This window comes from Perna viridis, chromosome 8, assembly GCF_037379345.1.
Source record: "Perna viridis isolate PV_CMFRI_1.1 ecotype Kerala chromosome 8, ASM3737934v1, whole genome shotgun sequence".
NCBI classification, from domain to species: Eukaryota; Metazoa; Mollusca; class Bivalvia; order Mytilida; family Mytilidae; genus Perna; species Perna viridis.
Genome location: NC_142452.1, coordinates 36,732,633 through 36,754,836, shown reverse-complemented (window position 1 = coordinate 36,754,836; position 22,204 = coordinate 36,732,633). Strand labels below are relative to the sequence as shown.

At 31.8% G+C, this 22,204-nt stretch overlaps 1 protein-coding gene across 1 annotated transcript; it reads right to left on the bottom strand.

The window, feature by feature from the left end:
- Positions 1-270: 270 nt before the first annotated feature.
- LOC148610370 (dynein axonemal intermediate chain 7 homolog) lies at positions 271-22,064 on the bottom strand. Its single transcript, XM_088542896.1, has 18 exons — positions 21,940-22,064; positions 21,027-21,120; positions 18,935-19,026; positions 18,109-18,213; positions 17,491-17,631; positions 16,178-16,258; positions 15,091-15,260; positions 14,651-14,805; positions 12,997-13,103; positions 9,098-9,215; positions 8,162-8,305; positions 6,871-7,012; positions 6,090-6,196; positions 4,886-5,055; positions 4,066-4,161; positions 2,592-2,876; positions 1,385-1,486; positions 271-881 (listed from the first exon to the last, which is right to left on the bottom strand). Exons 1-18 carry the CDS (start codon positions 21,940-21,942, stop codon positions 738-740), a joined length of 2,256 nt encoding a protein of 751 aa, XP_088399022.1. The 5' UTR covers positions 21,943-22,064; the 3' UTR covers positions 271-737.
- Positions 22,065-22,204: the final 140 nt, after the last annotated feature.

Genomic DNA, 22,204 nt, shown 5'->3' with positions numbered 1-22,204 from the left:
TATTTCCAATGTCGATTATCTCCTAAGAGCAGGCATATTTGAATGAATAATTACATATTTCATAGTATAGACCCATAAAACAACTTAATTACAAAAATAAAAATATGTAGCCTTTTTTGGGGTGCATCACTTTTTTTCAGATTTTGCATGATTCTTACAAAGACAGTTACTTAAAATCTAATTTTAATTAGATTGGTTCTTTCCCCAACTGTACATGAATTTTCTTTTTTTATAGTTAGTGGTAAAAATTTTGAACAATGAAAAAAAAAGTTTTCAATGTGACAATATTTATTTACAATTCAATAATATAGGACTTTTCTTTGTACATTCCTTTTTTAAATGCAAATATTATCACAGCAGCTTCATAAACAAATAAATAATAACAAAAAAATATGACAATAAGGGACACTCAGTGAAGTAACTCCATTAGTATATGCCCTCTGGTCTGAAAAATTTTGAAATACTTTTATGAAAATATAACAGTTTAAAATATACCATAATATTTGGACGGATAAAAATACATTACACTAAAAGCTATGCATTGATAGCATTCCCTGCTTTTCAGTTTTGTTTCTAACCTTCCTGCAGGGTTTCCAACTAGCAGATTTCACAGCGCTTCAATAACTTCTCTTATAATTCATCTTCGTGTATTAGAAACAATTTGAAATTTCAAGTTTTTCAATGAAAAATTCTCTGTGCTAGAGTATCAGTCACACATGCACTTAAACATTGTTAAACTACAGAGAATAAGTAACAACTTTAGTGGCTGATAACAGCTGATATACACAGTCTACAAACTCAAAACTGGTTTCATCAATTCGTGATTGTCCTTCATTAGAGCAGTACTCCTCCCTGGCTAAGTGATAAAGGTTGGATCGGAACTGGAAAACAAAAATGCAAAATTAGTGACTTCATTGATGAACACACTCTCTGATAAACTTGTTTATACTTATTTGTTCACATAAAACACCCAATATCAGTGATTAAATTACATTTTGTACATTCTATATGATTTTTACTGGCCTGATGTTTTCATATCCAACCACTGCACCAACATCAACAATGAAATTCAACAAAAAGATGCCACATATTGATTCTTGATATTTTCAATAAAAAAAAAAGAACCAGAACAGTGTTAAGGTCTTGACAGAAAGTACCTTTAGAATCAAATATTGCCCTATCAGCTCTGTAATAAACAAGCTACGATTTCCATATTCACATTCAAAACTGACATTATACTACGAAAATGCATCACACAATTCAAACAAGTTTGACAATGAGAATGTCAAAAGGTTTACCACTGAATGAAAAAAAGTGTGGATAGAGAAGGTTGGTGGTTCACATCAACACTGATAGTTTCCGCAGAAGACATAAAAGAACCTACCCTAGTACCATCCTTTATTTCTTCACTATAGTTCTCTGCATCTTCTTTCATTTCTAAAATCATACTTCTGGTCTTAGTCATCATAAAAATATTCCACTCGTCCTGAAACAGAGAAATATAGAACATGTATTTACAATTCAAAAATACCAAATCTAATTATAGATGGCAAATCAAATCTCCAATATGAGCCGTTTCTCTTAACAACTATTGAAAATACTGGTTTGAACTTTGACCTTAAAGTAAGTATTTTTTAAAAGCCTGTATAATAGGATATGTTTTTTTTTCTATTTTCTAAAACTAAAATATCTTTTACGAAATCCACCCCATTCAGACACATCATTCTGACTCAGAGCCATCAAGTCTTCTCTCTATCTCCTAAAACACGCCTTGCTTAGCGGAGAAGCATTGACTACAAATTTTTTAAGTCTTCGGTGTGACTCAGCTGGGGATTGAACCCACGACCTTCCGCATTTGAGGCGAGCATACTACCCTGAGACCACAGACAGTTGAGAAGTGATAAGAAAAATTAAGAGTTTTCACAGAATATATGCTGCCTTCTTCTACAGAAAGTCCAAACAGTAAACCAGACATCTTATACATGAAGTCCATTGAAAACTGAACAGATGCCTTAACCTCACAAAACATTTAGTCTAAAAGGATTCAGTTTCACTGTACTTTTATTTCATCTTTAATTTATAATTCAAGAATTAATGCTATGAACTGAAGCTATTGAAGAATTGTTTCAGTTATTGGCTAGAATATTGGATATAAATGACTTCAGGTTGGTTTACACTGAATATACCATGAATCAGCTTATGTTACAGCATTACCCCACCAAATTTTTTTATATCTAACAATTGAAAACAATTCTTATATTTATTCAAAAAATAAAAAAAACAAAACAAAAAGCAAACAAAAATAAAGAAATAAAAATATTTTATTTTCTAAACACTAATTATATCAAATCAACAATTTTTGTTTCAAACAGATCAACACTTTCATTTTATAAAGGCTTATGTGTATTGGGATACCAATGAAGTAGTTCTGTAGTTAGAGGACGTGGCTAAAATACCGATTTTGAATTTACAAAATGGACAAGTTTACAAAATAATGCATAATTATTCAGCAATTCATAGAAAATAAAAAAAACTAAGCAGAGAACAAAGACAAATTGGTTTCTACTTATGAGACAAGAAACCTAGCTTACCTCTGTTACAGGTTCATCCTCCAGAGACTCAAAAGCTTGGAACAATATCTTTCCAACTTTTCCCTTATCGGCTTTTTCTTCCTCTGTCTCTTTCTTTTCCTCCTCCTCCTCTTCCTCTTCATCCTCCTCATTATTCCATCGTGATGAGGCATATGCCATTGAAGAGGCTGTCAATGCCATCTGTTGGTAGAATTTATCAACAATATTTGGATGCTTGTTTCGGATGCTGACATATTTTGATGAATCTTCTGCAGGGAAGACATTTACACCTGCTAATCTCATAAGCTGTGAAGAAAAAGTAGAAAAAAATTAATATATTTCAATATGATTGTATTATTATGCAATCAAAACTGCACAAGAAAAATGTATTACTTTATACAATGAAACGTGTCAACTGAACCCCTTTTGGACTTAAGTACCAGTCCATATAAAATTCAGACACTGCCAATGGTAAAGTGATTCATGGTGTAGAAAAACCCATGGATCAGACGATGCTTTTTCAGTCTATATATGCTACACTTTCACATAATGATAATCATTTCTAAATTTAGATCTGCACTTTTTAGAAAATCATACATACATTTACCAATAAAATCAACCAAATGAAACCAAATCAAGAATGATAACGCTTGCAAAAGTGCTTCTATAAAAATCTAATTTTTATCTAACAAGCACAACAACCTAATGAAAAAGTAAGACTGGTGATGTATCAGTAACTGTTTCTGAATAAGAAATAAAACTGAATACAGCGAGTTTTTGACTTGCATGGGACACCAGCTGTCTGAATTTTATAAAGACTGCTACTTAATAATTTGTAAGGTTCAGACAGGTGTATAGTTCAGACAGGTGTTTGGTTTAGATAGGTGTATGGTTCAGACAGGTTTTTGGTTCAGACAGGTGTTTGGTTCAGACAAGTGTATGGTTCAGACAGGTGTATAGTTCAGACAGGTGTATGGTTTTGACAGGTATTTGGTTCAGACAGGTGTTTGGTTTAAATAGGTGTATGATTCAGACAGGTGTATGGTTTAGACAGGTGTTCAGACAGGTGTATGGTTCAGACAGGTGTTTGGTTTACCAAGATACAACATACATTTAATTTGGTGAAAAGGGACTTAAAAAATGTCTGGTTTAGACAGGTTTTTGGAAAATTTAAAGTTTGGCTTATACAGGTTTTTGGATAACTCAAGATTTCATTTCGACAGGTTTCACTGTATTTTAACCCAATGACTGATATTCATAGCTGAGATGATAAATTTAGAAACACAGATTATGCTTGTATGCAACAGAAAATTGCTCTGCAGGTACAGCATGTACAGATTTCAAAATAAGTTTTTTGTATTTGAGTGAAGCATGAAACCATAGTATTTTCAAATTAGGATAAAAAATTATACACTAAAACATACTAATAAATAATACAAATGCATATTATTTTAAAAAAAAATTCTGAAATGTTTAAACCTGTCAAATAGCATACCTTAATAAGTTCCTTTGGTGTGACCCATTTGTTCATGATGCTTTCGAGTTCTGGTCTTTCTTCTGGCTTATATTTTGACAAACAACACATGGCATCCTGCATTTACAAAAAGAAATTAAAGTACATTTAAATAGTGCATTCTAACTACCGAAGAGTCATAATCATCACATGCACTTTTATTTTTATTTCGTCACTTTAGATGTAAATGTTTTATATTCCCCCTCATCACATTTTTCATAAGTATGTAATATCAAGAAATGTCTCTTTATAACTGCAATATATATCTAAAACAATCCAACTGTGATGTAGTAATGAAGAATAAATCTAATAATTATATAGATTGCTGTAAATTACCAAATATTCCCATCAATAGTTTACATGTGAAATAATTCAGCAATTTCAGCCTCTTTCTTGTGCCAAAATATTACATCGTTTTTCTCTTGTGGCATTAACTTTATTTGACATGAGTAATGATTTGGAATATAGATCTGTCAATTACAAAATTCAAAATTTATTTGAAAATAGCAATAATACTTAGAGAAAACCTACAAAAATTTTAAAATAAATCATAATGATAAAAAGAGCATCAATGTGTATTAAATTTCTGAAATAGCGGACAATTAAATTTTTTTGTAATAATGTCACCTTTAAAAATACAGAATACATTATATAAGAGTAAAACAAGTCTAGTGTCATCAAAACAAAGCAAGTACAAAGTCAAAGTTCCCATTCTTTCTTTATATCACCAAAAAGAGGCTGTAGGCCACACTAATATAATTTGTGATTATTTATCTACTTGGGTACAATACACATAACAAACCTTAATTTCTATTTCAATCTCAGCTATAGCAGCAGTTATAGAGAAGACAGCCTGATTGACGCCTTTATGTGGTCTGATGTCCCAGCATTGGAATGGCATGTTCTGGTGTGTGTCTTGTAATAAAGCCATTGTACCAAAGTAGGCAGTCTTAAAACTGAATGTTCTGTTGTCTAAAAAAAATAAACAGCATTTTCTAATATCAAAGCACAGTTAAACATGGTAAACCAAACCTAAAATAAATCGAAAACCTTTTCTTAACTGGACAGATTTTAAAGTTCCTTCATTTGTTTTCATTAAAAGTGGTCTGACAACTAAGAAATTAAATTTGAATCAATTGAACAATAGTACAAGATTTAAACACAGATAGTTCTTCTTTATACAAAACAAAAAATTGATTAACTTGAATCCACACTCATGCTGGGGTAAAATGTGTTAATACAGCTGAGAATTTAAACTAGAAAAACTGTTAGCAAAACTCACAAAAGTTTACACCCCTCTCCATTGACCATCAGTCATGGCGAAATTTGTCGGACTGACAGACATGACCAGTACTTTTAGCTGCCGGTACGGTAAAATTTGTGTGATTTCCGGACCAGATGGCTGGTACATTTTTTTTTTGTTAGACACGGCTCAACCGGAGCTTCTGGTGTAAAATGGCATCCGAATTGAGGCAAATTTAATCGGTCCAGCAGATTTTGTTAGGTTGCCGGACCAAATGTCCAACAGGTTGAAAAATGATTTCACCAGGTCTGAACCATAGGGGAAAATATAAAAAAAGTTGTCAAACAGGAAGTTGATGTTGATTCACTCCCATTATATTGCATACCTATATAAAGCCTCTGTCGAAATATTAAGCGACTGTGATAGAGGAGTTCCAGAAAAAACTGTAACAAAATAAATTGTCGATAAAATATCAAACAGACATCATGATCACTGTATACCTCTTATAAAGCAGGGATGTTAAAGTGTGGACAAAATATCAAACAGACACCATGATCACTGTATACCTCCTATAAAGCAGGAATGTAAAAGTGTGGACAAAATATCAAACAGACACCATGATCACTGTATACCTCCTATAAAGCAGGGATGTTAAAGTGTGGACAAAATATCAAAAAGACACTATGATCACTGTATACCTCCTATAAAGCAGGGATGTACAAGTGTGGACAATTCTAAAACTTTTGAGTATATTAGTGTTAACCTTCATTGTATTTCGGGTCAGTGAAGCCATCTTGTCTCCAGTGTTTCCTCTTATGGTCCCATCTAGCTACCAACGGTTCTTCACAGAACAGAACATCTTCTGGTAGTCTATAATCAAAATGGTGTAAACATATAGTTTGTATTTGTCAAATATTCAAAGGAATTTTTTTTTAAAGAAATAAAATTAACAGAAAAATAATTAAGAATAAATACAGTATCTAACGTAAATTAAACTACATTCTACAACAACACTGTAAATTAACCAATGCAAGTGGCAAAGAGAAAGTTGAGCACAGATACTTGGTTCAAAATTTTAAATATAAAAAAGGACCATAACTTCTGATTGATAAACTGCATAACATTACATAATTAATAATATTATATTTTTAAGACTTGTATTTGCTTACTTTTTTAGATACATATGCTGATCCATATAGCGTTATATGGACCAGTAGGAATTTATATGGACTGTCTCAGAATCAAAGTAAAAATGTGACATCATAATTTAAGTGTTTATATTTTTATTTTTTTCCACACAAATGATCCAGAGTAAACTACATTTTAAAAGTAAAATATAGCAAATAGTTATTGACAGGTTGGACAAACCAAAAAATTCAATGGACCTCAGCTGTGCTTCAGTCTATAATTTTTGGGGGACCAACTGGTCCATATATTGCCATATGACCCTCATATATGAACAATTTATAGTGAACCAAAAATTGACCTGTATTGTATGGTTAAAACAGTTGTATAGACATTTTTTTAAATATCTATTCACTTACTTCATACTAATACCAATAGAAGGTTTTTCATCCCTTTTCTCAGACTGAGTTGGTGTGTTTCCTGAACTTTGATTTTCTTTAGGAGCATTGGCTACTGAATCTGCTACATAATCTATATACTGGATTTCTGGAGGATCCACCACTTTGAAAACAAGACAACATTGCTTGGTAAAGGTATAGGGGCATTAAGCCATGATTATGGCCCAAAAAATATCAACTCTGTTATCATAACATAAAAATTGTTCAAAACAAATGTAGAAATGATTTTTTTTTGCAATAGTGCATTGTAATGACATCACAATGGTACCACAATTTGATGCTGTTTCACATAAAACTGCTGAGAATGGTAAATGATACATATGAAGTGGTTTCTAGGGTGTCTAAACTATTTCTTTGCCAGAAATATGACCAGAAAACAACCAAAAGGTACGAAATTCTAGGCCAATAGGAGCCCTTAATGCCCCTATTTCTTGTCTAAAATGACTTTATATAATGGAACAAAAAGGGATTACTCATTGGTTAGCTTAACATAGTATACTTATGAAAAAGTCATGGATTTCAAATGATCTCTCATCTAAAATGTTGAACAAATACTAATTGTACATTTAATCATACAATAGGTGCCTAAATAGAGGGTATTATCATGACAAATTGATTGCCAAAGGGACATTGATATTGCCTAAAACAATGATAATGCTTCAAGCCTCAAGCAAGGGTATTATCAATGCAATTTCACTTCCCAAAAGCTGTTAATTTATCAATAATGTCCTCTACATAACCACCTATTGTCTTTATTTCAACGAAGAATTAGAAGTGGCCATTTTTTATGTGGTAATGCTTCCTTGACATTATAATGTACATTAGTAGATACCACATGACAATATTTAACCAATGAAAATAGCTCAATCATTTCTCATATGAAATATCTACATGAAACTAAAAGTTAAATCTTAAACAAAACCATTTTCTTTCTTCAATTACAGCCAGTAATATAGTAAACTTTAGAGAATATAGTTGGTCCTCCACTGATTGGATGAAAATTGCCTGACGAAATTCTCTAAGTATTTATATATGTACAATCGACAAATATATTGAATATTTCAAACAAATTTATATTCAAAACAATATGAAATAAAAGAAAGTTTTAAATATCCTTGTCAATTGTACAGCTAACTACCTAAAACATTTCATTAGTTCAATGATCTTTCAATCATGGGAAGACCAACTCTATCAATTGAAATTAACTATATTATTCACTGTAATTATAAAACAATACTAAACCAGGACATACATCTTGTAATTGTCCAGTTATTGCAAACTTTGGGTTGTGGAGGGAGCTGCATCAAATCAAAGTGGAACACCCCTCCAACAATGGTGTAAGCTCGTAAATCTATCACGTCGTCATCCTCTTCAAAGTCTTCCCATTCCACAGGCTCTGCAATAAAAATGATAAATTTGAAAGGGTCAAGCCCTCCATCTTAGCAGTAAACTTAGCTTTAAATATCAGCAGCGTTTAGTTTCCACATAATAATGATTTTGTATCGGTCAACTTCTGGCAATGAATAACATATTAGATATTTCGCAGTTGGAAAAAAAAATGTTACTCTTTTTGTAGTTTAAACCAAAGTATTTTTGGATTTTGCTCATCTTGATTGGACAATCAAAAAATTACTACAACAAATGTTTCCAAAGGGAGATAATATCTTGGCAGGACATAAAAAGCAGCCGTACTGGAGATGGAACATGATAAGAATCTCTACCTGCCTCTAGTCCTCTTAAATTTGTGTTCTGACAAATCAGGGCAAAACTTGCCTATTTCACAAATATATTTTATTATATAGATAGCAGGGGATTAGGACAAAAGCCCCTGGACAAAAGATGGCAGTGATTTATCATATGTTCCCTGTGTAAAAAAGTTTGATAATTCACACTATGAAATAAATACAGTAATTTCACTCACAGAACTTTCTCCCACCAAAACGTCACAACATGAATATCAATCTGCCAATCAACAAATTTGAAGTATTTATTGAAAATTGTGTAAATTATCGAGAAAATCAGATAATCAATTGATTTTTGTGAATAACCAGATTATAATTACTCATGCAAAGAATATTGAAGATTTATCTTGTGCATGCACTCCTTAAATCTAGGCATTCTTCGGTACTTGTGACCATATTTTGGTTATCCACTCTTACTTATCATTTATCCTATTATTATACAGTACCTGGAGTAGGAGGATCTTCATATTCCTCTACAGGCTCCTCAACTTTCTCCTCCTCCTTAGGAGCTTCCTCCTCTTCTTTATTCTCATCATCAATCCCCTTCAGGTAAGCATTCAGGTCCTGTAAAAATATTTTTGGATCTAATCAAGCATCTGATTAAAACGAGGAAACACAAAGAGAAACATGTGCACCTATGATATAACTTGAATTGACATATAGATAAGCAAGGTCAATATGTTCTAAATATAACTCCCTTGTCCAACTATAAGTATTTTTAAGATACATATAAGTTATATTCTACAGTGGCAGATTAAGAGACTTTGAAAATGGGGGTCCAGACAAAATAGGGGGTCCCAGGTTATTATTTACTATTTTTGCCGGACTTAAGCACAAAATTAACAAAATTTTCCTAAATGGGGGGAGGGGTCCCTATCTCTGAACCCCCTAGATCTGCCACTGTATAAACAGTATTGGGTAATTAATGTTTGAAAAGTTTTTCTTCCAACAGTCAAAACTGTAGACACAACTGATTTCACACCTATCTCATTTGTAAGTCTCTTTCAAATTTGCTGACTGGGAATATCATCAATTTTTAACCAAGAAAGATTTGTTTTGGCAAAATAACTACGGTTTAGAACACAGATAAAATATCATTCTGATCTTTTACCAGTAGTAATGTAAAGAGATATGAGAAATGTCAATGAGACAACCACCAAAGCAGTCATATATGAATAAATCGGTATTTGAATCAAAAATTGATGTATATAATATGAAAACGTAAACGTAAAACAAAAACTAAAAACTTCAGGTGAAAGTTAGATATAAGTTAATTTGAGATTTTATAATAATATACAAAGGCAATGGGAAGTATACCCGTGTGAATTCAATTATGTCTGTCGTTGACGGGAGTCAAAAACATTATAAACATGCTGAATAACACTATTATTTGACGATATAGCACTTTTAAGCAGTATAATCTTATCTACAGGTTAATATCGTAGTTCAGATGTTAAACATACTTCACATGTATTTAAACTATAAACTTATCTAGCAACAATGACACTAATTTTATATACAATATACAACCATACCCAAATGAGCAAGGGGAGACAATCAATATTTTTCTTCAAAATGATTTGTTAAAACTATACATGTATCAAACACTGTGAATGTCAGATATTATAGTGCATTTTAACAAATATAATTTCTCCAAACAGGATGCAAATAGATACATTAAATTCCCAACAAACCATAAGCAAGGCTTACAGAGAACCGAAAAGTTGAGGATGGCCCTAAAATAAGGAAGTGACAGTCAATGCAAATTTATACATTACATTGTTCTGTAAACATTTCAATCAACTTCATTTCACCAAAGTAACAAAAAGAAATATATATATTTATCATACTGAAATCTTGTTTTCCTATAAGGCTAAACAAATTATAGTCTTGTTTTCCTACTACCCCATTACTTGCCCATTAAAGATTTCTTTAAACAAATTTTAAAAAATTTGGTTTGCCTGATTTTTGAAATTTGTATGTTGTCACCATCTTCCAGCTTCAGATTTATGCAAATCAACATTGTGGCGGCCACATCAACCAATGTGCTGTACATTGTATCAAGCAAATGTAGCCAAAGGACTTTATTTTAAAGGACTTTAGGCTAGTAGGAGGAAACAGGACAATTATTTTTTGGGGCCTTAAGGAATTGATTATGTATAGAAGTTGATATGCTGTATTAGCAGAACTTTAAATCTTAATTTGGTAGTCATTATGTCAAATAAAAATTCTACAAACTGTCATGTAACATCAACTCATTTCCTTTTTTTCCATTCTAAGCTGGTGAATAAATAATGCATGTGATGTTCTCACATGTGATGTTTTAACAATTGGGCCTTGGTTAAATTTCTGCAAGATGTTTCTCTTTTCCAAGTTTTCTACATATTACTGATTCTCCATCAGCCTATTCCTAGTCTGAACTACTTCTCCGTAATCTATGCTAAAAATAAGATTTTTAACATGCTTGTAAAAGTCTGCATGTTGAAAATCTTCATTTTACCATCTCATGATGAAATAATTTAAACAATAAAGTACTGAGGGAGAATCTATATTTAATCTGACTTGTCTGTCACATGAACTTATTTCTTGAAATCTGTCAAAGCAAGAATTTTAGGTACAAAATGTTGTATCAACAAAATTTTTTGGTACAGAACTAGCCGTATCTACAGTACCAAACATTGTTTGTTGGTATGGCATTCCATACCTGAAATTCTTGTGAATTTTTTTTTAGATTAGGTTATTTTACAACTGCCACTGGAGCCCTCTGGCAAGGCATCATTCACCTCATACCAATCCAGATTTGGATGCTACACTTCTGAGGAGAAAAGGTTAGTCAATGCTCTGTTCAAAACCTTATGAGAAAATCATGAGGAAAGACCCTCAGCTATAAAAACTGACTAATATTTAGAAAATCAGAGATACAGAGTCAAGTTAGAATGGATGTAGAGAAATTCTATGGAAAGAAGAATTGAGATTTGTAGGAAGAAAGGTATATTGACAAGCATTACACGATCCTTTAGTACATTTCAGAAATTATTGCCATGTTCTAGAAGTTGCATTTGTTCATTGTATTGTACTATATATGCAAAAATAATAGCAAAAATTTGGCTGATGGCAACAAAATGGAAATCTGCAAAATTGGAAGTAAATGTACAATAAAAACGAATCGTACTGGTCAAATTCTGTTTTGAACTTGTTGGATTTCTCTTTAAAGAGGTAGACCTAGGGTAATGGACTCAACTCTTACAAGGAATGTTTGTATTCAGCATTTTACATCAATTTCATGTAAGCATCAAAGTAACTTGGACTGATTTCATTCTGTTTCAAATGAAAGCTTGAAAGACTTTAGTGAAATTGAATGTGATACAAACATATCACTGATTTCATGAGTTATGTCCCTACCCTAGATCTACCTCCATAAAGCAAATGATAACCAGGTCATGCAGTAATTTCTGAAATTAACAGTATAGATGGTTACAGAGATACTGTGCATGAGACTCAATAACAGTGAAAGTATGTAGAGATGTTTAATACTTACAAACTGTGAATAAAAAACAAAATATATGAATACAAATCAATAATGATAAAACAGGAATAGAAAATCATAAATATTCTTCCCCTAAACAGAAATAAAAAGTCATATACATGTATATGCTTAACCCTATATACCAAGCTTGTTGTCAAGGAGTCCATTATTCCTAAAGAGGAACTTTTTTAGCATGGAGACCTCAATTTTTTACAATTTACAGAAAAACCTGTTTAATCTGAACCCTGAATAATCTGAAAACCTGTCTAAACCAGAAACTTTTTGAAGTCCCTTCATATCAGTTTAAACATATTTTGAACCTGGATAAGCTGAACATCTGTCTAAACCAAAAAATTCAAAAACACCAAAAGGGGTTTAATTAACACAGGTTTCACTGTATAAGAACAAACAATCTTGATTTACTCCTAAGTACATTATTCAGCTTGAAATTTAGTTTTGTGGTTTGTTGCAATTTCATTGGTTCTAGATCAATATAACAAAATATTATTGAAAATCATGTTACCAGTGAGTAAAAATTTCACTTTTGGATGATAAGTATACAAAGCAATTTTGTGTAATCAAATTATTGTACAAATTTAGCCACACATTTTCTAAATTCATAAAAGGTTTCCAAGTATTTTTTTATTATCATTTCAGCCACATTGAATTTCAAAACGTAAAAACATTGGGCCAAAAATACTTTTATTTTTGAAGGGTTCCAAACAAATGTTATATTTTTCAAAATTGTGTAAAAAAAATAATTAAAATTGCAAAAAAGAGAAAAATATATTTGGACTCTTCTACTGTAAAGATACATACAGTATCTTCCTTTTCAGGTTCTGGCTCTTCATCTTTCTTTTCTTCCTCAGCTTCATCTTTTTTCTCTGCCTCTTCTTCTTTTGGTTCCTCAGGGGGAGGTATGGGTTCTTTTAAAAGATAAATGCAGCTTGATTGATCAATGCAGTTTCAAGGATATGAAGATTATGCTTTGGTACAGTGATGTCATAATGTCAATTGTCCACAGTCCAAGATTCAAATAATACCAAACAAAATTATGTTTTGAATATAAATCCATTCTTAATATTTGTGCCTGAATCCATTAAAAATTAACTTATTAGGAATGCTTTTATATTTTGAACAGGGTATACGAAATAACCTGGATTGGGCCAGTTCACATTTTTTACAAATCGTGTCACATTTTATAAGTGTAAATATTTAGTATAACCTGTTACAAAAGAAACATTCCTTATATAGCCAACTCGGCAATATAATAAATGGAAATATAAATATGATGTGTTGTATCCAGGGCAGGAAACTCACTCAAATTCTAGCCAGTCCTAAATAAAAATTTTCAATATATTTACTATATGGCTATATAAATTTTTGCTATAATTAGCCAGCCCTGTCATACTACCAGGCTACCATTTCTAACTCTGTTGTATCTTGATTTTCATTGGCTAAACTAGTTATGTGTAACAGTAATTAGAATATTTTATGTAATTTTTTAGCTCATAGTGATGAAAGGAAGTTCTGTCCTATTTCATGCACATTCATGTCATTTTTACACAGGCAAATATTTTTTATGTGAAATTCATGTTAATTGAGCTTCATGTGAAATTCATGTGAAATTCACATGCAATTAACATGATTTTCATGTGAAATTCACATGAAATTAACATGATTTTCATGTGAAATTCACTAAACACGAATTTCATGTGAATATTTCTTGCGAGTTTCATGTGAAGGCTTTATTCACCCGAATTTCATGTGAACTCTGATGCTTAGTTTATGTGCTCAATTCGTGTGAAAATCATGTGAAATAATTTTGCCTGTATACATATATTCAAGCTATGTACAAGTAGAAATAAGCTTTTCATATGTAATAAACATAGGACTTTTGCCAATGTTATATATGGATCACATAAAAAAGTCCATAATTCATGATTATTCAATGATATATTTATATTTCTATGGCAGTATTCAATAAGAAATTCTAGTATCAACTTAATTAATGAGGTACATGAAATATATTTTAGTTTCTAACTAGGCTCAGAATTGAAACAGATTTTAAGTGTTATTCTCTATAAGAATTAGGCAGTTGGTGAATCATGGTGGAAAAAAACAAACAAGGCTTTCCATGAAATCTTATTCAAAATGTGATCTGAAATACAGCAGTAGCATACATTTCTTGTTTAAGTATCAATAATTCGAGGTCTAAATTACATGAAATGCATTGCAATTTAATCATCAAAGGGAGATAACTCACTTTCCCACTATCATTTTATAGTAACTTTAAATTTACTTTTCTGTATACTCTGAACCTTCTACATGTTCTAAGACAAACAAACTGTCAATTTGTCTTCAAAAGACCATATACTAAGAGTTCATATCGTCATGAGTTTGATCTGAGGATGATTCATTATTTTTTTCAATTTTGCCAGATTTTTACAGATTCCAGTACTTTATTTCTTACCTTCCTTCTTCTTCTGCCTTGGATAAAAACTTTTACATGTTGGAGAATAGTGGTCATATTTAGGATCCAAGACTCTTATAGCACAATCTGACAATGTCAGGAACCTTGGAATCTCAAATGTCAAACCTTGTTTGGCAAACTCAAAGGATCTTATTCTGTAACGTAATTAAATCAAAGAATAACTACATGAAACATGAAACCTTCACTATAAGATTTTACAACTCTTGAGAAAAAACAACCTTTAGATAATATATACATTGATTATTCCCTGCAATGAATACCTATTTGAAGGTTTTACATGTGACTATATTTTTTTTTCTGAAAGCTCTGAATTTTCAAATAAACCAGCTACTCCATATGTTAGTACTATTTTGTATTAAAGTTATACACTGACACATTGGCTGCAATATGTGACAATATCTGTTCTTTTTTTCCATTACCTAGGATTTTTACTAAGATTTCCCCATACACTGAGTCTAACATCATCTGTTTTAATGGCATACTGTAAATTAAAGGTCTCATTGTCAGCTCTATCAGTGGCCTCCTGTAGAAGACGGAGTGTGGCATTGTCTAACTTCAATTTAATCAGGGTCTGTAATTCTTCCATGGTCTAAAAAAGAATCAATGTGTAAAAACTATATTTAGGTCCATGTATCATCAAAAGTATTAATTTTCAGAGTGTTATACTTTCTTGCTATTTTTGCAGAGGACAGAAAAGCGTGAAAAGATGCACCAGCCAAATTGATATTTAACACTATATATAACATCATATAACTCCAATCATTTTTAAAGCCGTGAAAATTGATACACACAAATATATATTCACTTGACAGAATCCACAAAAATTGGCAACTGTGAAAATCAAAACGTTTACAGCATCATGGAAAGAAAGCACATGAACAGTTTTCATACGTGTAATATTGAAATAAAACTAATTCATTCGTGAAGTAGAAGTTTTGAGGGTTAAAATAACTCTATTTCTTGTTGTTTTTATAACAAGTTATTCTTTTAAAATATCTAAGATAGTAATAAGTACTTTCAACAATAACTGATAAATAAGAATTGGCATGTTGAAAGATAGAAGTGTATTAATAAAAATCAGACAGGAGGAGATTCAGGGAAGACAAAATCCCACCAAATTCACATTCATTCCTAATTCTGACCATATAATGAGTCTTATTTTGCCATTCAGATACAGTACAATGAGAAAAAAAATAATAAAGACTGTTTATGAAATTGGTACTGTGCAAGAGTTATTGTTCTTGATTTGGTTTGATTTGGTTGATTTTGGAAGAAGATGAAAATATGGTTTTCTCAAAATTACAGATCTGAATACAGAGAGGACTACCATTACAAAAAAGTATATGTAGACTGAAAAAGCATAGATCAATCATTTGTTCAGTAGGTTTTTCTACACCATGAATCGCCTTTAACATAGACAGTGTCTGAATTTTATATGGACTGGTACTTAAATGTATTCATTTTTTCTATTCACATACAGGCAGTTTCTTTTTCAATTCAACTCACCTGTTTATACATCTCTTTTTCTCTGTCTAGTAACTCTTCCTTGGGAGTGTCTTCTAACAGGAAGTCTAGTTCGTTGATTAACTACATGTAAAAATACAGTACAGATCATGAGTATTAAAGAAAGATCGCTTTAAAGATGATCAAAAACTGTCTGCAAACCTTTCACTCTTTTTAATGACAAAAAATGATAAATGATTAGTAAAATTTCATAAGTAATTGTTAGAACAAGTTTCAGGACCATTCATGTACCAATTTTTAGTGTCAGTATCTGTAAGAATACGGCAACAGGCAGTTGTAGATAAAACATGATCAATAATAACTCACAACAACAACAAAGTTACTTCACTAGTTGAACAATATATAAAGAAAATGTACGTTTGACCAAAATCCCTGAATAATTCTTAGAAGCACGTATACCTAATATCACATCCTAATATGTCATGCATATTTCACTTCTGAATAACATGAACATCACTTTCAACAGAGAGATTTTGAGTCATTAATGTTTTGACAGAAGATCTACAAACTGTGAAAGCATTTTAATTCGTGGGGTGGTACCAATTTTCATGGATTATGGAAAAACACAAGTTCATGGATTCTTGAATTCGTGGTTATGAGGTTTTATACACATCAATGAAAATCCACTTTTTGTTGGGAACAAAATTTCGTGGATTTGCTTTACTACGAGAACCACGGAAATTGGTACCCCACAAACAATAGTACTTTCACAATATGTAGAACGTTGCTGATGCTCCGACCCTATAAAATACCCATGCTATGATCAGCATTTGATGTTCAAAATTTACTCCAGATGCTGCAGCCAGCCCTCTCAGAAAATGCAAGAATCTTTCAAAGTCTGAAAAAGTGAATGATTTTACTTAACGCTATCCGCTTGTCAAATGACATTTGATTAAAATAATGTCTGAATAATTTCGTGAGGCTGTCTGCAGCAGTTAGTAAGAGAGGAGACCAACATCTGCTGCTGCGTAGAACATGTAAAATACCTACACTGCAATCAAGTTCACACTTTTTGAGGACCTGTTCAACTGAGTCCATGTAAAATACCTACACTGCTATCAAGTTCACACTTTTTGAGGACCTGTTCAACTGAGTCCATGTAAAATACCTACACTGCTATCAAGTTCACACTTTTTGAGGACCTGTTCAACTGAGTCCATGTAAAATACCTACACTGCAATCAAGTTCACACTTTTTGAGGACCTGTTCAACTGAGTCCATGTAAAATACCTACACTGCTATCAAGTTCACACTTTTTGAGGACCTGTTCAACTGAGTCCATGTAAAATACCTACACTGCTATCAAGTTCACACTTTTTGAGGACCTGTTCAACTGAGTCCATTTCATTGTCCTCAAGTCGCAGATTGATATACGTGTTGATTTCTCCAGTCACTGTTGGGTCAGGAGAACCATCACACCTCATGTATCTGGCCCACTAGAAAAATTAGATTAGCTACTTGTTTTTTATCCAATAACTATTAATTAAGAAATAGTTATGTTGCAATAACCATGATGTGCATGACCAAGCTGTCTTTATTTATTCCTAAAGTTATGTCACTTTAAAATTAAAAACTAAAAATCATAAAAATGAAAGCATCCTCAAATTGGGAGATAAAAACAATTTAATAAAGGATATTGCATGCCCTGTACAAGCTTTTTTTTTAAAAAAAAAAATATGTATTCGTCTATTAAAGATTAAAAAAGAATGTATGTTTTTTTTTTTTAAATACAGATATGAATACAGGAAGGACATATATAGCAAATATATATGTAGACAGAAAAAATATAGTTTGTTCTATGGGTTTTGCATTAGAATGTGTCTGAATTTTATTTGGATTGGAATGGTACTTAAATAGAAGATGAGATGTTTGATGATATTTAATAGATGATCAAAATGTCATGTTTAAAATACCTTGGCCTTTTTTCTCCTGTCATCATGTAGTTTATGAAGTGCATCCCTGTTAGCCTCCAAAAGTTGGTCCAACTGAGTCATTTCTAACATTCTTTGTTTCTTTTCCTGTAAAATAACAATTTTAAAAAGAAGATTTATATTCCATGAAAGAGTAATCAAGGGAACCATGGTTATAGCGGCAATCAAAAGAATGTAATCCAGGGACAAAGACCAGACATGGAAAACAGACATACACAACAAAGAACATAAAGTAACTAAAATCATACGTACAAAGTAACAAAAGCAAATGAGCAACTCGGTCTCCACTAAAAATTGGGAGCATGGACCAGATGCATCGGTAGGGTAAGCGTCCTCTGCTTTTCTAGAAACACCCGCCGAGTTGCTAATAAAAAGTCAAGTCCGTGGTAGACAAACGACGAAAGGAAAACTATGACCCGTTGAATAAATCAGTTTTCATGGCAAAGATGGATAAACAATGAAAAATGCATTCATTCAGGTATTCAGTGGTTCAAAAAAGTGCCTTCTTTATAACTGGTAATAGGTTTTCATTACAATTATCATATCTAAGAAAAACAATGATGAAATTTGTACTGCTGGTGCATATCATGCATCTTGAAGCCGATTTGGTGGCATTATACTCTGACCTTTTCTTTTTATTCTTTTGCCAAATCTCACAAATCTCACACATTTGCATCTTGAAAGCTTGACAATGTTGCATTATGTCTATACAGAAAAGAATGAGACTTCCCCATAATAATGAACCCATGCCAGCCACAACAAACATACTGCATTTTTTAAAATCATTATCATTATAAACCAATCTCACCTCATTTTCTTGTTGTTTTCTTTCCTCCTCTTGTTGTTTCTGTCTTATTTTTCTCTCTTTCTCTTCTTCTAAAGCTTTTTTCCTATTCTCCTCTTAAATAGTTCAAAAAGATTTTGACAAAGGTATTACTATTCTTCCATCACTATTTTAAGATATGATCATTTTTGGTAGATTTCATATTGACTTATAAATTCCATTTGCTGATCAGATATTTTACTGGCATAATAATCACAAAGTTGGAGATTAAGTGTTTCCAAGTTTCATTAAAAAATACAACAATTAGTTCTAACCAATTTAACAAGGCATACCATTAATGAATAAATTACATTAAAGAAGTCCATAAACCACTGAAATTTTAAAGTAACCAAAGCCATAACTTGAATACAGAGTAACCTGTAGAAAAGTCTACTTGTCAATTGAAGTAGATAGTCCCATAAATGTTAACATTCACAGATAAGAAACTGATGGAAAAAGTAATCATCTAACATGTCACCACTATATCTGCTACTCAACTACTTTAAGGGCCAGTTACCCATTTTCCTCTCAGAGTAACTTTTGATATCTATTTTCATTAACTCAGAAATTCAATTAAACTATTTAACTAATCAAATTCAATAAAAAAATTCATGTTATACATTTTTTGTATTAGATACTCAGTTCAAGTTCTGTGCTAATAGAAAAATATCATTTCACTGATGGGGAAAAGAGAGAAAAAAATGTACATTATATTTCTGTTAAAAGAAACCGCTCCATTTGATGAAAGTATGGTAAAAATTTTTCACGGAACTTTCTTTAACAAAACAGCCTAGAACTACATCAGTCAAACTCAATGGCTTCTCATTGCATACATTTTTGTTATAAGGAAAAAAATGCAATCCAAATATAGAAGAACTACTCATCTTTACCAACTTGAAAAATCTTATCATTTAGAAATTGTCAGCAAATTGGCTATAAAAGAACTTTTACCCTAATATTAAAGAATTTTATAAGCACTGAATCAATAAGTTTGAAGCCGATGAAGAAAAGTAATGGTATGTGCAAAGAATTGAAGTAAAAAAATATCTGCTGAATTCCCAAGATTACAATAACCTATTTACAATTAATACCCATATCCATATTAAAGTAGGGATACCTTTATTAGCTTGTGACTTTAATGATTTCCTTTTACTTGAAGCAGTGCTACGCTCTGCACCGACTTGAAATATAGGTCAAAGTTATATTGTGGAAAAGGTTACATGGTTTTTGTCAGATACCCAATGGAACATATATATATACATATATACAAGTTACAACAGCTGCTCAGCTATTATTGAGTCTTTCCTAGCATAATTTTAATGTTTATCATTATTTAAGTATAAATCATAAGAATGCACTGTGTCTATATTATCTGTGTCATTTTTTCATGAAATAAAAATCAATTATGTTTTATCAAGTTTAAAAGCAAATAAAACAAGTACTATCTTTAAAAAAAAAAGATAGCTGACGCAGTAAAATTTTGTTCTTTTTACTTACAATTTTCTACATTTCATTCAAGAAAATAACACATGGCATACAATTTCAATTTTCAATATAGTTTTTTTCAAACGCCACTATGTTATCATTATTTGGCCAATCGGGAAACAGAATTGTGATCAGGTGACATGCATTTCCATAGATGAGCGTCTCTAAGGTCAAAGGGTAAAAAGCAAAACTATACCGACTACGTTGGAAAAATCTCAAATAAAAACATTAATTTGCATTGTTATGCTAAGTATGTCCCCAATCGTACAGGTAGTTAACAATGAACAGCAACCAAACTCACTTACATTATATGCCCCATCCATATAAAGTGATGCACCAAATTTAAAACCCATCCATGAGGAAGTGAGATAATTGCAATGAAAGTTGGACATATAGACAAAATGAATGATGGACCTAAATTGCACTTTATGACAGACAGACAAGGTGATTCAATTGAGTGGAAGTACAATTTTATTCCATTCCTAAACTTGAGGTAACCTTATAAAAGCATATTTACTATGTATTTTTCAAGGTAAATAGCACATGATAAAAATCTATAAAATCTGAATCATAATTCTGGGGATATAAATACCTTCTTCTTCCGCTCTCCTTGCTTCTTCTTCAGCTTTTAGTTTTTCTTTTTCTGCTTTACTCAGCTTTGGTTTCCCTTGAGCTGACTTGGGAGGCTAAATAATTGGGCAAAAACATAACATTTTACAAAGTTTATAGATCAATGTCAGGACTGCAGTTCTGTTTAACAGACAATTTTCAAGGTCAAGTTTATTTCTTTCAAGGTATTTTGAGACACAAACTTAAGCAAATATCCATGACCATTGCCGAATACTGTACTAGCCTTCAATAATGCTAATTCATTTATCTATTCAATACAGCAGATATATACCTGAGATGCAAGCTAAGATCCAAAGATGTTATTTTTAGTAAACCCTTTTTTTTCTGTTGTACTTGATACAAAAAAAACGTATTTCGGTCAACATCCCAGTTTAGTCTCAGTGAATGTTGGTGGCTACTCGGTAACCAATGACATGTATACATACTAGCCTGACATGCTGAGTCAAATTTGTTATTATATACAACATGTAGTTTACAGAAGCAACAACCCATATGTGGACATGCCACCCAACCTGGAGTGGCTGGACACATTGTTCCGACTCAGGCTATCTCAAATATGTTCTGTGCTTAGCAGAAAAATAGTGACTGCCAAATCAAAAGTCTTGGACGCCAGCATGCTATGAGACCACTGAAGTAGCAGAGGAAACCAAGAAAAAACTTATTTTTTATTGTACTATCATGAGCTCCTATTACTAAAGCTCCAAACTGGCAAAAGGGAGCTAAGCCTAAATGGTGGAGAAATTAAATCAGCTAACTCAATTTACATTTGAAATAGTAATTCAATAAGGACTGTAGCTTTGCGTATAAAGTGAACCGAAATGCGTTCTTGAATAACACTAAATTAAAATCTGGTCACAGAAGAGAAAATACGTTACCATTTTAAAGTTTTCAACTTTATGTGTGTATTAGCAACCAATATGGCGATCGTACGCAAATCGTCATTATTTATTTTGCGACATTTTTATTTTCACGACTAGGTTAACTTGTGCTCTATTATGGTAATACTTAGAGAAATTAAGAATTGTGATGTTTAATCATTTGACAAAGCAATTTTGATATGTTTTTCATAAATATGATTACGACATCAATTGGCGAATCAAAACTTCCCTTTTATCCATGCCTTCATCTTAACCAATGAAA